Raw genomic sequence first — 18374 nt, 5'->3', positions numbered from 1 at the left:
CATAGACTTAACAAGCATTTAACCCTTGCAGTGCAGAGGGGGCTCTACACTGTTTTTTTTACAGCCCAGAGCTTAACTTTAAAACTAATAATAACTGGTGATCCTGCCATGAAGGTCCTGGTTCAGGCAGTTCATGTTAAGGGGTGACAATGCTCTATCTCTTAGTTGTGCTCCTGCATTGACATTCTGTCACATGCATTTCTGGTGGACACTACTGGTGGTCGTGCTACTGCAGACACGGTCTACTGTTGTCACGCTCAGGAAGCTGGTCCTGAGTAATGATGTGCATGTAGACAGGAAGTGGCTGAAAGAGGCTGCAGGAAATTTTAAATTCTGGTGCTATGGCTGTGGCAAATTCATGAAGAATCTTTAAATGAACTTGTAGCCATTTGCGCCTTTTGTTGTACGGACGGGAGGCTGATTGTCTACAACAATCTTTATGAAGCAAAACAAAATGATCAAACAAAATGTTTAGATCTTCGTTAAATAAACATACATCGGAAATCTACGCAAAGAACACGAATGGCCCTGTTTAGTTTCATCAATATCCCTCAAACCTTGTCAGGGTGTCAGGTTTTGGATTTCTGTGTGAGCTACGCCGCAAGGCCAGGAGGTGGAAGTGTTGACCGGTTCTATTTCATGCTGACTGATCCAAAGTCATTAATAGTTCTCATTTTATAACCAAAGTGACATTGCTTTTAAAAATCGACCTCTGCCCCACCGTCGTTGGCAGCCGTGTCAACACCTGAAAATTTGACCCGTTTCCACATATTCTGAGGGGAATTTAATAGGAAGGGATTGCATAGATTGTCTGTGGGTTGGCCTTGAGCAGTCATGACCACAAATATTTCTAACGAGGACATGAACTGACCTCGCTCTGCGCCTGTACTGTGGGGCGCTGACAGGGAGGCGTATGGTTTTCTTTAAACCTCTCTTCAATGGCCCCCGAGATCAGGTCTCAGTCTCTCATAAAACCCCTTTTAAAGCCCCAGCAGTCTTGTCCTTCGCTGCTGGTGTATGGAATGTGCAATAATTCTCGGTATATTATACGTTCAGCTAAGCCGATACACCGCCGACAACTGATATTACCCATGATGATGCCGAGTGAGCTGTCGGGGGTTCCCCTGACATGATAGAAATTCAGATTCAATTTGTAGCCACACAAAAACTTGATTTTGCAGCAATAAATTCTACTGAATGAGATTAAATCCCGAGCGATGGCGGAGAAGTCACTTATCTTGACATCGCTGGCGGGGTACAATGATTGGGGGGGCATTTCAGGGTGAGTTGACTTGAAATGCAAAACAGATGTCTAAGGGGCCTGGCAACATTTATTACAGCTTGGGTTGTACAGCAGTTCTACTCATAGAGATATGTAGGAATTTCAGGCACAAAATAAACACATTTGTGAAGGGAATATATTTGGCATCACACAGCTGACTTCCTGCCCAGTGACCCCTATAGAAGGATGTCAAAATGCTATTTGTAGGCTCCTTTGTGTCACTTTGTTCATTGCTCACCACGCGATACACAGAGAGACAGACAGCCAGCCAGTAAACTGCGTCCTGCATTACTGAAGTCAGCCAAGTGTTGGAACATATCTCCTCTCATCATTCCACTTTCCATAAAACACACAAATAATGCAATTTTAAATCCATTAAATAGAAATAAATGATTTGTCAAATACAGCTGGTGTAAATATCAGAATTGGGCATGGTCTTGTAATTTCCTAGGCAGCAGCACTTAGAATAGGAGGGGGAGGGGCAGCATTAGCAACCAATCAGCCTCAATACACCCCCAATGCACATGTGCTGACAGGAGGAGAGAGCAGAGTGAGCAGAGGAATGAGCTGCTGCTGGTCCTTAATTGTCCAGTATCATGCTGGTGGTGGGGAAGTGGCCAAGCTTTATTCCTTTACTGCAGTAGTGAAAAGACAGATCACCAACTGAGATGTAAAGTCGTGTAGGGGTATATAAATCTCAAGACTGTATAGACAGAACTATAAATACTCCGGCCTCCATATATGATTTGTACCTGTGTATTTACCTGTGTGCCTGAAGTTTAACTTTAAAGGAGAACTATGGGGTTAAGGCTTTTCCCCATAGTTCTCCTTAGGATAACCTAAGCTCAGCATACCCTAAGCTCAGTATACCGCGAGCTACTGCTCGCGGTATACTGAGACGCCGCAGCTGAAGCGTATCCTGACAATTATGTCTGGATCCGCCCAGCTGCATGACTGACAGCTGGCTCTGCCTATCCAGAGGCAGAGCCAGCTGTACCCGCCCCCTCCCCCGTCCGATCCGCCAGTCAGCGCTGGCGGATCGGAGCGGGGAGGGGGGAATCCAGCCCCTCCCCTGTCACGGCAGAGAGCCGTGACAGGATCGAGAGGTGAGCGAACGCCGGTATGTGTTCGCTCACCTCCCGATCTACTGAGCCGACCTGTGACAGTCTCATTGTCACAGGTCGGCTAGAACTATGAGGTGAGTGAAAAGCACTCACCTCATAGTTCTCTTTTAAGGCTGGGTTCACACCTAGGCAGCATGTTTGCGTCACGTTTCTGTGCTCGTTCATCCACATTTGTTCTCCGTGCTTGCCGCACGTCCCCATTCATTTCAATGGGTTTCTATACACGTGCCAAACACGGAAAAATACTGCATGTACCAAAATGTGCATCATGCGTTCCGCGTTTTTTTCTTCCATGCGCAAACGTGGAGGAAAAACACGCTTACTCCAGGCCGTGTTTGGGGTGCTATTAACTGGTAATGGCAACGCGAGCCATAAGTGTACATCGAGCTTAAATGTAACCCATGCTGAGAGAGGAATACTGGGGCTGCCATTGTCCACCTTCTGTACACGCTGCTTCCCTGGCTGATTCTCTGACTTCAGTACATATCTGAGTCACTGATTTGGAACGAGCACATAGGGAGGGACACCATGACTCCTGATCTGTATATTTCCTCCAGGTCAGAGGCTCAAAGTGTTACAGCCAGAGGATCAGCATGACAGCCAGGCAACTAGCAATTTCTATTACTAGAAGAAGGAGAATAGTGGCAGCAGCCATATAATTCTAAACTTTTTTGGGGCATTTTCCATTCACATAGGGGGGAATTTATCAAACTGGAGCAGACAAAATGGTGCAGATTTGCATGGCAATCAATCAGCTTGGTTGCTATGGGCAACTGCCCCAGATTCTGTCTGCTCCAGTCTTGATAAATTCCCGCCATAGTCTTTTGGATACTCAACTTATTCACTTATGACTAAATTATATTACTTATGGCCCTTTGAGACCTGAAAAGGTTTTAAGTTTGTGCTAAAATGGTTGAATTCAATTGCCTCTCTCACAGTAGACGTACTCAGACGCCATTACTCGTGGGATGCAGGGAGGCTGATGGTAAAAACTGGCAAGTATTGTTAAATGAATGCTGAATTTTGTTCATTAAGATTTTCTTGTGTCATCTGTGACATTTCATTATTTATTTATTGATGTAAAGCACATGTGTCAAACTCAAGGCCCAGGGGCCGAATCCGGCCCACCAGGCCATTTCCTGGACTTCTAGGACTTTCAGATCTAGGTATTAAGTTATTACTAAAACCAGTGATAATCCAATGCAGAGGCAATTATGATAAAGATTAGATACATTTATATACAGGTGAAACTCGAATAATTAGAATATCGTGCAAAAGTAATCGCAGTAAGTTCTGCAAAAGGGGCCCAAACCAAGTACTGAGTACATATGCATGCTTGTACTTTTCAGAGGTCCGATATTGTTCTATGTACAATCCTTGTTTTATTGATTGCATGTAATAATCTACTTTTTTGAGGTTGTGGATTTGGGGTTCTTGGGGTTTTCATGAGCTGTAAGCCATAATCATCACAATTATGACAAATCACGGCTTGAATTATCTTGCTTTGCATGTAATGAGTCTATCTCATGTATTAGTTTCACCTTTTAAGTTGCATTAGTGAAATAAATGAACTTTGCACGATATTCTAATTATTCGAGTTTCACCTGTAGTCTTACAGATACCTTTGATGGCAACCATAATGTTGATGCGGCCCACAACTAAATTGAGTTTGACACCCCTGGTAACGTATGCATGTATGTATTTATTTAGAGTTCTTTGGAGTGGTCCTTTAAGCCAATATTGGGGGGAAATCATGCAATCAGAAGGCCTCTTTTCCGTGGCTTTACATACAATTGACCCCACTTTCCCACTTGATGGTCCTAACATCTGTAAGCACTAACAGACGTCTTGCGGGTCTGCGGACAGCACTCATGCCTGAGTGGCGCTGCGTCAATCAGTTCTGAGGGCCTTTCTTGGAATGCGTTAATACCTCCTGACAACATGAGGATGAGGAGCGTTTGATGGTGGCAGAACAAGGGGAACAGATGCGAGAGCAGCAGGTTTTAGTGCCCCCACCTTGGCACAGCTGTTCGGTCAATTAAAGCTACACTCCATTCAAACGTAAAAATGTTGTACTTAAACTGACCCAGGGGACAAAGTCTTGTCTGCTGAGCCGCTGTCATTTTCATCCCTGCATTCATCTTCTGCACTTGTCTACCCTGCTATCTAAATCCCCGTACCTTGCCGATATTATTGGAGGTGATAGAGAGCTTCTATCATTTCTACAAAATGACAGTTGAGCGCTGTCCTTAGTGTCCGCAGTACATTATTATATGCAACAGTTACATTTTAAGGAGAGCTTTTGGGGGTGTCTACCCCGTTCCTCTAAGATCCAAGCAACACTGACACACTAGGCACGGGTAGGCAACTGCCTCTGGGACTCATGCCTAAATCTTGCAATGCCTCATTACACTTGTAGTTCCACAACAGCTGAAGTGCCAAGGTTGCCCACCCCTGCCTGCACTAAGGTTTTATCAAAATGCTTCTTCACATTTTGGTAAAACCTACTGATTGGACCTTAGAAGAAAGGGGTAGACACCCCAAAGTTTGTCCGAAAAAATATAACTTAATGCAAAAAAAGAAATGATCATGAAAACACGAACAGCACTCAAGTGCTGTTGCAATATGACCACAATGTGGCCACATGCATGGATAGGATTAGCAGGTTGTCCTGGTTTGGTTTGCAGTTGCTTTTTAAAGTGAACCTGTAATCCATCCTAAACTTCCATTTATTAGCCAAAAAGGCTCTTCTGTGCCCCTCTCTGATACAGTTTCACTTTGCTAATGGGGCTGGCCTACCCTGACTTCCTGATTAAGCCATTCCACTGTCCATTGGTCAGTAGGGGTGTTCTCAAAGGGCAAGGGCAGCTGGCAGCGATCAAATGTAGGCAAAGTCAGGCCACAAGGGAAAACTTAATCAGAGAGGGGCACAGAAGAGGAAAAGGTAATCAGTCGGCTCTTAGGCAGGAAATGTTCTTTACAAAGTTGAAAATAAAGCACAGGTACACTTTATCCGCACTGGAGCCTTGCCTGATTACATGATGTGACTGCCCCATTCATTATTATATTTGTGATCAGATAAAAAAGAAATTATAATGATTCTTTTAAACGTGTCGTCCTCAATTATCCGCTGATAATTAGAGGAGATCTGATAACCGGATACTTATCACCAATTACACGGCACTTCCTGCTAATTGCATTCATTAAAGCCACACTCCACTAGGCGCTATTTGATTGTAATGGAGCAATATAATGATATTATCACAGCCTGTGACTGAACTGCTTTCCTGGTGCTGTTCCTGCATGATCTATGCCAGGGGTATGGCACTCCAGCTGAGCCAAAACTACAAATCCCAGCATGTATCTGCCTCTGGGGGTCATGCCTGTGGCAGTTAGAGTCTTGCAATGCCTCATGGGACTTGTAGTTCTGCTGAAGTGCCGAGGTTGCCTACCCCTGATCTATGCAATCAGCACAATGAGGTGTAAGAAGTGTAAGCTCATGGCTCCCATAAGCGTCAGTAATTACCTGTTAACTAAAAACAGCAATAGGAGAAACATGAATGATGCCACTGCTGCCCTCCCCTTAAACAATGCTACTTGCTTGGCTGTCATACTCATCCACTGGCTTCAGTATTTCCAAATTTACTGACAAGGGGCAAGTATGGAGACCAGAAGATCTGATTTGTTGCAAGCTTATTCTGGGTCATTGAAGGCAGAAATGGCCAGGAATGGTCAGGGACACTATCTGCAAGGAGTTTGCATGTTTCCCCTGTCCTTGTGTGGGTTTCCTCCCACACTCCAAAGACATGCTTGAAGGTGAATTGGCTCCTGTCTAAATTGTCCCTGTATGTATGTGAACTAGGTACATTAGATTGTAAGCTCCTTGAGGGCAGGGACTGATGTGAATGCGCACTATGTAAAGCGCTGCATAGGTTGTTGGCACCATAAATTATGATCAGAAAACTTTGAATCATCATCCAGATTTGTGGCATGTGTGGTGGGGTTATCAACCCAATGTGACTACAATTTGACAAATCTCCACCTGGGCCAATCTGTTGCACTTTTTCCATCTGACCACAGAAAATCTGCAGATAATTGTAAGGTGTATGGGCACCTTTAGACAACCTTTCATTAATTCTATCCAATCCACAATTACCTTAACACATGTCCATCATTAGTGGCATTACCTTATTTCTGATTGGTTTGTATTGTATCTGTTCAGATTTATATTAGTAAAGTGGGTAAAGTCTCAGTTGTTTCCCTATAACTACAGAAGGGAAAAAGTTGTTAACGTTTTTGCTGGGTGGTAGGGTGTCCCCATTGGTGGCATTCCTAATAAACTTTGTATGTATGGTATATATAGTGAGCTGTGAAGCAGAGGATGGAGAGTGACCCGGGACCCCCTCTCTCTCCTCCAGCTCGCCCCTTCCAGAGCACGAGATTTCCCTTTTGTTGCTGAAAAGTACAAAGAGAGGCTTACCCTGAGCGGTAGAAGTGATCTGTGCCCGTCGCTCCCAGGATTATCATACTTGTCGTCAGCAAGCAGCCGATCGCCCACATTCTGTGTCCCCCCGCTGGGAATTGTTGTGGATGAAGAATGAATTCACCGTTTTCCACTCTCAGCTGCTTCCACGAAACTCTGCGAAAGGAATTCCTGCAACAAAGCAGACCAGACAGCCGGTTTAATTCACTTTAACTCAGCAGAAGTGTGGCGTGCTGCAGAGTAAACCGACGAGGGTGCACACATTACAGCATGACAAACAGCTGTGAGAGAACTACAAGTCCCAGCATATTACTGAGCTCTAAGGGGGGTTAAGATTGAACATTATTTGTTACCTGTTTTACCCTCCTTTTTTAACACCTTTATAAAGTTTCCGGACATGCTTACATAGGTAAATTATTATTATTATTATTATGATTATTATTATACAGGATTTATATAGCGCAAACAGTTTGCGCAGTGCTTTACAATATAAGGAAGACATTACAATCACAATACCATTCAAGACAAGATGGGAAGGAGGGCCCTGCCCCTGAGGGCTTACAATCTAAAAGGGGAGGGGAAGTGATACATGAGGAGGTAGCTGTGCGGGCATGATTGTTTGAGAAAGTGATTGGTCAGTGGTTAGGTTGAGGTGGGATAGGCTTCGCTGAAGAGATGAGTCTTAAGGGATCGCCTAAAGGCAGTCGCCGAAATTAGGGTTTTAGGTACAATCCTAAATTGCAGAGTATCCAATACACAGTAAATTTGTGCAGCAAGGATTAAGGTTCCTTAGACAATAGATATAGTGAATGGGATATACCATGGAAGGCTAAAGAAGAAAGATGGTTAGGAGTGCCTACAAACTTCTGTCCCACTTTCAATTCCTTTAAAACTGGGCTTGAACACTGATTTTAATGCAATCAATGAAATGATATAGAAAGTCCGACTTGAGACTGGATTGTGGTTAGTGTGTTCTAACTGCATGTATTCATCCCAGTGGATCTGAAATTGACTCTATAAAGGACTGAGTCAACAGGCTTTTGCTTGCTTTGAGTGTTTTTTTTGCACTCCCATACAGGTCTATGGGGATGCAAAACCAAGCAGATCCAATGCAGATCATAAGGAGGTCAACTGCAAAAGAATTTTACTTGTCAATGCATTCTGAATGATGTCAGAAGCATCTCAAACTGATGTCATCGACACAAGCCGCAAGCCTGTCAACACAAGCCCAAAATCTTCCAATCAGTGTCTGGAATCATAACATTGGGAAATGGTAATGTCCTGCTCCCAGCACACATATTGGTGCTTCAATCTATGGGTATTATATAGGACCTAGAATGACTTCGGAACTACAAGCCCCAGCATGCTGACCAGATTCTAAATTGGTGCAAGACGTTACAGCTATAGGTTTTATTCGGCTTTCCAGCTGCTGGACAACTACAAGTTCTATGATAGTCATGGTATTCTAAATGTGTGAATAGATAAGGACAAATTTCAGCACAGCAGCTATAAAGGAACTACATTCCCCAGCATGCCCCCAAAAAAGCTCCAAATGTTTGCAGAAAGTCTCTAGCTGTCTGCAACATGCTACCATGTACCATCTATATTGTAAAGCGATGTGCAAACTATTGGCGCTATATAAATCTTGTATATTAATAATAATAATAACTGTCGACCAGCTCCCAGCATACTTTAAACTGGCACAATAAGCTTTCTGCTCTGGGAAGACTATAACATTGTGGCAAATGAGGAACTACAACGCCTTGCATGCCCAGATGACTCCTAAACTTGCAGGGAAAGGCACAGCACAGCTGATAGTTCTAGTTCTGTGGTCTCTGATGGTCTGAGCATTGTTCAAGCTTAGCAGATGTAATTAGAAGCAGAAAACAGCTATACACATATGAATAATTATGTTTGAGCAGCCAGCAAGTAAAGACAAGCTTGAAGTAATTATCAGAAATGGATGCAGAACAGCTTTTTTCCTGAGTTTATTAGATGTAATATTTACCAGAACAAAAGAGAACAAATCACGCAATGAAGAGTGAAAGGGCTGAAAAAAGCAAATTATACTGCGAAACAGAACCCCATATATGAGATCCGAGGTGTTATATAAGACGCAGAGACTGAACGGTATTTAGAGGTAACCAGTAAGGAATCATTTGTGCCTATGTGCTGAAGTTTACCTTTAATACCATGTTTCATGTTGCACTCATATGTAGGGTGTAACATGGAACATGGTCACATCTCCAGTCCCCCACCCCACTTACCTGAATTGTGGGGTTCTTCTCCCCACAGGCTCCTGACAGTTTTTAAAAATGGCCACCCACAGCGGCATTGTCCATTCACAGATCCTTAAAAAAGGATCTGTGAATGGAACTACAAGTCCCGTCTGCCACTGTGGAATGGAATACAAGTGTGATGACGTCTCTGCACTTGTAGTCGGTTCCTTCTTCCTCCCGTCCCTATAACTGAAAGTCTTTACCGCGGAATGGACGCAGACTGGGGGGAAGAGTCCACAGGAGCCAGAGCATTGGACGCATGATCTACTCATTGCGGTTGCAATGCTTTACTAACTCCAATGCAAACAAATTATAAATGCCCATTTTATATTTTATGAATATGTGTGTATTTTTTAAAAGTGGTATTTCCCTTTAAGCTGCGCAACAGAAGTAGAATTTCATTAAAAAAATATTTTTTTGGAGGAAATTAAATTCTAACTGAATGTGGTTTTTTATCTGGGAAATCCAAAATCGAATGTAAAAATCAAACAAGGTTTTGAATGACATTCTACAAGTCTCTGATGACATTATCAAAGGTTATGATGAGATTTTGGGTATGAAGGCTCATTTAAAATGTAGCAGTGTATGGCGAGCTTTACTCTTCAGTTATCTCAGATCTATGAGACTTGCAAAGTACAATCATTGCACTGTGCATGTACAAAATGTGTGTGTATAGGATACCTAAAGGAGATGATCAAAAGTATCATTATTAGAGTATAATCTATTTTGTTCATTAGCATTACTAGCTATAGACAAAGCTATGGCCTGGTGTGCAAACGCTGGCTCCTCTCCCCACATGTTGCTGATTGTGGTCCGGTATCAATGTCCTACTAATATGACTGCCCAGAGTTCCCCAAATGTTGATCACGTGATGAATGATGTCATCAGGCTTCCTTCTACACAGTCCTGGATGCAGAGAGAGCACTAAAGTGTAAAGCGATTTTAGAGGAAATGAGATAAAAACAGAAAATAAGTGTGCTTCATGTAGTCTAAGACTATGCAGATATGGCAGCTCCAGAATACACTCTACACAGGAAATGTAGCCCATGTGTGCAGTGGACTCTGACACCAGAAACACTAGTATGTGCTTAGAGTAAGGTTTTGGTATTATTTGAAGATAATGGTGTTTTTATTAAGTGTGATCATAATGATGATAATGATGATCATAATTATATTAATTATCTGCCTAATTATACAAATCACAATCACAAAGGATCCATGTAAGTCAGCAGCTGCCACAGCTAACCAGCAAGTCAGCATTATTCTATTGCTAACACATTCGATATGGCACAAAGTCTGCAGCCAAGCGAGAAAATAAGCATGCAATATAATGAGTCCTTAAAAGAAAACTATGAGGTAACTGTTTTTCCCCATAGTTCTCTTTAGGGTCACGGGAGGACATATACTAACCTCCTCCCATGACCCAAAGCTCAGTATATAGCGAGGTATTGCACGCAATATACTGAGAGCGCCACAGCCGGGACAGATCCTGACAATACTGCCTGGATCCGCCCAGCTGCGTGAGTGACAGCTGGCTCTGCCTATCATGACAGCCAAGAAACTAGCATTTTTAAAAGAAGTTGGCAATGGCAGACTTCATAACATCAGACATGATGAACTCACATATATTTATAGGTTTTGCCCATAAAGTCAGACAAGTGAGCAAGAGAAGAGAGATGTGGTGATAGAAGAATCAATCCAGTACACAGCATGCCCTGCACAATGATTGGCTCTGACTGGTCACATGTAATTTAGGGTCACAGTTCTTGCCTCTATAATTATCTGTTTGATTGCATAATTCTTCAGCAATCCATGACACAAGTAAGGGAACCTTTACTGCTGACATTTCTAATGGAAGGTATGCATGTATAAATTGCATTTCAGCTTTTCAGCAATAAGCAGGAGAGTTTTCCATGCTGAGTGATGGGTACAACTTAAATGTACTTGCAGATCAATAGAGGCAATTAGGTCCCACTAGGAGCCATTCTAGACGGGCCTCGATAATTGCAACGTGTCTTTGAAGCTGGCCTCGTCTGAACCACTTTGTGAATGGTTTAATGTTCTCCGCAAAGCTCTCTCACAAGTGATTTTGTCAGGGGTCAAACCACTTTACCTTATAATGTAGTCACAGGAGAACACCGCACACTACCGCTAATACAGGGAGTGACAGCTGTAACAGAGACTAACAACCCTAGTCAAGAACAATTCGCAAAGTCTGTAAACAGACCGCCAACACATTGCGAAATTTGTGCAAAAGGGGATTTTATGATAACACTTATAAACGCATAAAAGTTTCAGGAACATATCAAAAGCATACAGAGGTTGTGACAATGGCAGGAAGACTTTTTGCTACACAAAGCTGATTTCCTATCCAGTAATGCCATAGAAGAACATGGCACAAACATCACTTTTCAGCCTCCTGAGGGGGGGATGCGTGTGTGCTGGTGGCGCACGTTCTGGCGCGGGGGTGGGGATATGGCTAAGAGTTTGTAGACACCTGACCATCACTTCTATAGGAGCTTGTTGGGCATCCCATTTCAAAACCATGGACATTAACATGGATTTTGGGCCTCCTTTGTTGGTATAACAGCCTCCGCTCTTCTAGGAAGGCTTTCCACAAGATTTTGGAGTGTGTCAATGGGAATTTGTGCCCGTCCAGCCACAAGAGCATTAACTAGGTCAAGTATCGTTGTTGAATGAGAAGACACGCTCACAATTGGTGTTCCAAAAGATATTTAGTAGAGTTGAGGTTGGGTTTTTTGCAGGTCATACAGTTTCGCAGCATCAAACTCATCAATCCATGTCTTTGTGGAGCTGGCTTTGTACGCAGGGCAAAATCATGCTGGAACAGAACCTTCCCCAAACTGTCATTACAAGGTGGAAGCACACAATTGTCTAAAATGTCTCTGTAGGTTGTAGTAATAAACGTACCCTTCACTGGAGACACCTGAGCTCAGTAATTCAGAGGGGTTGTCACAGATAGGTTCCGCTTGTCTGCTAGACTGGAAAAGAGCGGTCACTGCCTCAAGATCAAGGACTGAGTGAGTGTATCTTTTTTATTTTAGACCCTAGACCAAAACGAGCACCTAACCCTTACAGTGCAGGGGTAGCCCCACTGCAAGGCTTCATTTTGCACATGTCTGGAGTTCTTCTTTAAATAATTTTTAATTATGTCAACAGCATTTTAACTAATAATCAAATAATATTTTTGCTAAAAAAAAGTAAATTCTCCATTCAATAATTCTAATATTACAAACATTTGGCAGGAAAATGGTTAAGGTGTAACGCCTATTTATGGCCACTATGTGGCAGAATTCATGTTTTCCAATCAATATCATATTGCCACAGCACATTTTTGGTCATTCTAATAAGGGCCCATCCTACAAATCCTGAAACATTATAAAATGTGATGTTCAGTTCTGTTCTAACATTAACTCTATATATACACACACACTGTAAGATACCTTTAGACGCCCCCCAGCCCTTATGTCCATTGTACCAGAAACCTGAATTTTATCTAAAGCTCTAAATATATCCCACTGTCTAACTTTCGTTATAAATCCTTCTGTCTGCTTTCCATTACTGTGCTGTAGGAAAGAAATCATAACCACAATATGCAATCCAGCTGAATATGATTAACCTGAGTACCATTAACCAAGGAAAGCAGTGAAGGAGTTAAAACTCCCTGTTTTTTCCATCTGCTGGAAAAGGTCAGTGAAGTCCCCAAACACACAAGTGCAATGTGACACTGCTTGTTAAAGCTTTTCACACACACAATAATTGCTGACTTGCAGGACAGAAAACAAAGCCCTTCTCCCTGACATCACACAGCGCTAGACTCCGAACAGGGAAAATAAAGTCCACCATCTGGAAGGAGACAAGCTCGACTTTAAATACAAGTTCCTTGTGAAAGGTTTGGGGAGAAGGTGAAGGTGGGGGTGCTGTGACATTCGAGGAGGGATTGAGTTACAGGGTTTAGAAGGTGAAACAGAGAATATATATACAGTATATGTGTGTGTGATCTGAGGTCACTTCCTATCAGAGTTCTGCATGCACGGTAGTTCTATGTTTTCGCAGTGTTGGTTCGGGGTTTCTCCCACAACCCAAAATAACTGGCTATGTATAGTGTGTTTGTGTGCCTGGCATGGAGACACTAGGGTGTATACACCTTTGGTGTATGGCAGAGCTGTAAACATGTATATAAAAACAATAGTGTGTGGCTGTGGCAGGTACATTCGAGTGTAAGCTCTTCTGGTGCAAAAGCTGACGTGAATGGTCTTGGTGGTCTCTGTACTGTACTGCAGAATGTGTCAGCTATATGAATGTATAATAATAGTGTGTGCCTGTGGTGAGGACATTAGAGTGTAAGCTCATATGGCGCAGAAACTAATTTGAATGGTACAATGTTCTCTGTACATCACTGCAGTATATGTCCAAGCTACTGTATAATAATAATAATATAGGTATAATAATAAAAATGTGTGACTGTGGTAAAACATCAGAGTGTACACTATTCTGGTGCAGAGACTGATTTGAATGGCTTAGTGTTCTCTGTACAGCACTGTGGAATATGTCAGAGCTATACACATATATATTAATAGCGTGTGACTGTGATGGGACATTAGAGTGTAAGCGTATATGGTGCAGAGACTGATGTGAATGGTACAGTTCTTTGTAGTGCACTGCAGAATATGTCAAAGCTATATAAATGTATAATAATAGTGTGTGACTGTGGTGGGGGAATTAGAGTGTAAGCTCCTCTGGTGCAGAGACAGACTGATGTGAATGCTACAGTGTTCTCTGAAAAGCACTGCTGAGAATGGCATAGCTATATAAATATACAGTATTAGTTGAAGTTGAAAGTATGTTTTCAGTGTTTGTTATCCTTGCTGTTATGAACTTCAAATTAAAATAAAACAACACTCACAGAAATATGAAATCCGTCTCCCCTATAAACAATAATATTTTCATACAATGTAACTATCAACATCAACAAACACAACCAATCACTGAACTATCATGACTTCCGGCCCCACTAGGTGGAGTTCTTTGCCACCAGGACAGACATGGCAGAGGAAGCACTCACATACAGTGGAGGCCTCTTAAAGGGCAACCTGTCCCACCACTAGCACTAGCTGTTGAACTACAAGTCCCAGCATTCCTCTCCCAGCTAACTGAGCTGCATCCCTGATCCGCACAATTCAAACAAATGCCCTTATGGGCCACTAGGCAAAACTGTTTCATGTATTAGAACTTTTAAGAACATTTTGTAAGTTACAGGAACTCTTAAGATTTTAAGATGAAGTTGTCATTGCAAAGGGAAGACATTTTCCTAGATGACTTCCTGTCCAGTAATCCTCAGATCAAGGCAATTGTCAATGTGGTGCTGTCTGTTGCCAATAATGACAGCTAACATATGACAGGCCTCAGTACAAAGTTACAGTGACACAAGTGTCAGATAGCTCTATTTAGGTGATATGGGACTTTTGCCCATTTTAACCCCCTTCTTGCTGGGAGCAAGCAAAGTAAGAGCTGCAGATTATCACATGCAAAATAACAATGAATCCCTTAGTGCATTCATATTTTGGGTACTCACTTTGATTCCAAGTGACAGAGGGGCAAATTGGAAGCTTTTCTTTCTTTGCCCAAAGAAACTGGATAGTTGTGGAAGTTGGCTGTGCTGGCTGGGATGGGTTTTGTGCTTGCTGCTTGCACTTATTCCATAGAGCTGAGAGCTACATTGATGTGTAATGGGAAAGTGACAGGAGTTCAGGGGGGGCTCCCTCCCCCCACATACCATGGGTAAGCCCCCCTCCCTTTTTCCCATTGGACAGGGGCAGAATTCTGTGACATCACAGAAGAGAGTTTTCACCTGCCCTCCTCCCTGCATTCTGCATTCATTGATCACTTGACACTGGCAAGGAGGGGATATGTGATGCTGACCAGGAGTGCCCCTGCCTAGGTGGACCTCAACCTCCCGCAGCCTCTGGGATGTTCCCAGGCTCCCCTCTTGGTGGCATTCTATGGGAACAGAGAACAGACAGCTCTGGAGATGAAACTTTTGCAGACTTTTTCTGTGATGTGGATTCCATGGACTTTGAGAAACTATTTCAAGACTGTCTCTTTAATGTTGCAAAAGCTGCATTTGTTGCAGGAGGCTGACAATATAACATAGCAGTGGATACTGGTTGTATATCACAGAAATCGATGAGGAAGCGGTGCATTAAGTATGTGCAGAAATGTGGTTCAGGGCTGGGGAGACAAATGGTTTAGGACAATCTATATATTGATATGTGGGCATGCATATATGAACAGTTCAATGTTCTGCAGAACTTTAAGGAGGTTAGTTATGGAATGAGCTGCAGAATGTATCAATATGTGTCTGTCAGAAGGTATATTGGATGGTGTAATGCCTTGCAGTTTTCAAGGGAGGTTGATTATGGAATAATCTGCAGTACATATCAATATGGATATGATTAGTAGTTGATGGAACAGTGCAATGCTCTGCAGTTCTCTTGAAAGGGCAATAATGGAATAATCTGTATAAAGCATCACTATGTATAATGCCAGGGGTAGATGGGAAAGAGCAATCTTCTGCAGATATGTAGAGAGGTCAGTAATGGAATGCTCTGCAGAGTATATATGTATGAATCTGCCAAGGGGAAGATGGTATAGAGCAATGTTCTGCAGATCTGCAGAGATGTCAGTAATTAAATACTCTGCAGAATATATCAGTACGTATCTGCCAGGATTAGATGGGATGGAGCAATGTTCTGCAGATCTGTAGAGAGGTCAGTAATGCAATGCTCTGCAGAGTATATCTGTATGTATCTGCCATGGGGTAGAAGGTATAGAGCAATGTTCTGTAGAGATGCCAGTAATGCAATGCTCTGCAGAATATATCAGTATGTATCTGCCAGGAGTAGATGGGATGGAGCAATGTTCTGCAGATCTGTAGAGAAGTCAGTAATGGAAAATTCTGCAGAATATATCAGTATGTATCCGCCAGGAGTAGATGCTCCAGAGCAATATTCTGCAGATCTGTAGAAAGGTATGTAATGGTATATTCTGCAGACTACATCGGCATGGATCAGTTATGGTGTCGATGGAGCAATGTCCTGCAGCAGTAGAGTAGCTGGGAGTTTATCACTGTACAGTGTTTGTCTGGTAACAGCCTGAATAGAAAATCAAATCAACCACAATTCATTTGCATCCGCTGGGGGACTTTGTGGGGAATTCTCATCAATGATTCATGCTCTTCAGGAGCGGTATTTGAATTAACATTAAGATCAATATTGGAGTTATTTACATAATCAGGCAACTCTGCCTGCCACACAGCATCACTTAGATGAGCCATAACCCCTTCCTCCCTGGGTAGACAAATGCCAGCTATACCATCAGGAATAGGCAAGGGGATAGGCAGGGGGAGAGGATGATAACAAATGGGCAGGAGGGAATAGCATGGACAGGAGGGCATAGGATGGGCAGAAGGATAGCGGATAGAAAGAAGGGCATAGATGGGGCAAGAGGGCAGGGATCGGCAAGAGTAAATATGATAGGAAGGAAATGGGCAGAAGCCTAGGAAATAGGTTGGAGGCATAGGATAAAAAGAGGGGCAGATGATCGTCAGAAGGATAGGCAATGGGCAGAAGGGCAGGGGATGAGCAAGAGGACAGAGCATAGGCAGGAGGACAGGGGATGAGCATGAGTGCCGGGAATAGACAGGAGAATAGTATATGGGAAGCAGAGCAGAGGCACAAGGAAATAGGATGGGCAGGAGGGCATTGGATGGATAGGAACATAGGTGATGGACAGGAGGATAGGAGTTTAGGGGATCAAAAGGAGGACAGTATAAGATTAGCAGGACAGTATAAGATGGACAGGACAGTATAAGATGGGCAGTGGGGTGAGCAGGAAGGTAGGTGATGTGCAGGATGGCAGAGGATGAGCAGGAAGCCAGGGATTCGGGAGGACATTATAAGATGGGCAGGAGGTCATAGGACAGGTATGGGATAGACAGGAGGGCAGAGGATAGGCAGCTGGACATGGGCTTAACAGGAGATCAGTGGATATACAGAAGAATAAGTAATAGGCAGGAGGGTATGGCATGGGTAGAAGGCCAAAGGATGGGCAGAAAGGCTGAGAATGCATAGGATGGTAGGAAAGGAACGTAAAGGAGGTCAGGGAATGAAAAAAAAAAACATTGTTGCATTCTATGTGGTAATACATCTTATAATGTCCTGAGACTTTTATCCTTTTAATTTTCCAAAGATTTTTGAATTTCCAAAGTCAATAATACTAAAAATATGAATAATGGATACAAATTGTATCACACACACACAAAGGTTGAATGTAGCTGCCTGCAACATATAACCTGTGCACTTTATACATTTCTGGCAACTACCCAGAGTGAGGGAACCATGAGGTCCCCTGTGTAAATGACATTTGTGTTCCAATCTACAAATAAAGTCAGCACCTTCTACTACAATGTACTGTGTGAGTGTTTTCGCATGACAGTTTACATCCAGCAGACGGCAGCACATCAAATTTAAAGGGACACTGTCACTAAGACACGCAGAGGCTCACAAATTACATATAGTCATATAACTCTTGGCAATTGTTTCCCTGTCCCGATGAATGTTATAATTAAATACTGAAGTCACCCTGGGCATAGCCATGCCAAATAATTATCTGCAGTGCCCACAGCCCCAGACTCCATGCTGCCTTCTATCGTGTAGATAGAAATGTAAATAAAAGCTAACAAGACCATTTATTTTCTACTGCTGACTACTCAGCAACTGCAACATCTGCACTGTGATCTTACTTCACATGTGACAGGTTTGCTTTAAATTAAGATGCCGAACTGACTTTTGAAAAGTGAAAGTGGATTTAAACAGACAGTACAGATTTTTTTTTTGGCTGATGAAACACATTGTTTGCTGGGCACAGTCCACACTCCTTTTCTTCGTTTTTTGAAAATCTGTCTCATGACAGAGACAAAGAAAAAGCATAATTTACCTGGCATGATGGCAAAATGTATTAGGAGTCTGGTGCATTGAGGACAGTGTCCCATTGTACCACTTCATCCACCCTAAACTGAAACAAGTAATAACACCTAACAGGGTATTGTGCTGGGAGAGCCTTCCATTGCTGAATTGATTCTGAGACTGAGCTGTATTGCTTATCTACTGGTTTCCATATATATA

At 42.7% G+C, this 18374-nt stretch overlaps 1 protein-coding gene across 1 annotated transcript in view; it reads right to left on the bottom strand.

The window, feature by feature from the left end:
* Window positions 1-18374, bottom strand: part of EGFL7 (EGF like domain multiple 7) — a 33745-nt gene that overhangs the window by 11656 nt on the left and 3715 nt on the right. Inside the window, exon 3 of the mRNA XM_018560454.1 lies at window positions 6887-7060. Within this exon, the coding sequence (XP_018415956.1) occupies window positions 6887-6966 (80 nt within the window). The 5' untranslated portion in view covers window positions 6967-7060. The remainder of the gene's footprint in view (window positions 1-6886; window positions 7061-18374) is intronic.

Source organism: Nanorana parkeri, unplaced genomic scaffold (genome assembly GCF_000935625.1).
Source record: "Nanorana parkeri isolate BGI_ZX_2015 unplaced genomic scaffold, ASM93562v1 scaffold455, whole genome shotgun sequence".
Taxonomy (NCBI): domain Eukaryota; kingdom Metazoa; phylum Chordata; class Amphibia; order Anura; family Dicroglossidae; genus Nanorana; species Nanorana parkeri.
The sequence above is the reverse complement of the archived record's forward strand: the minus strand, read 5'-3'. Positions and strand labels throughout refer to the sequence as shown.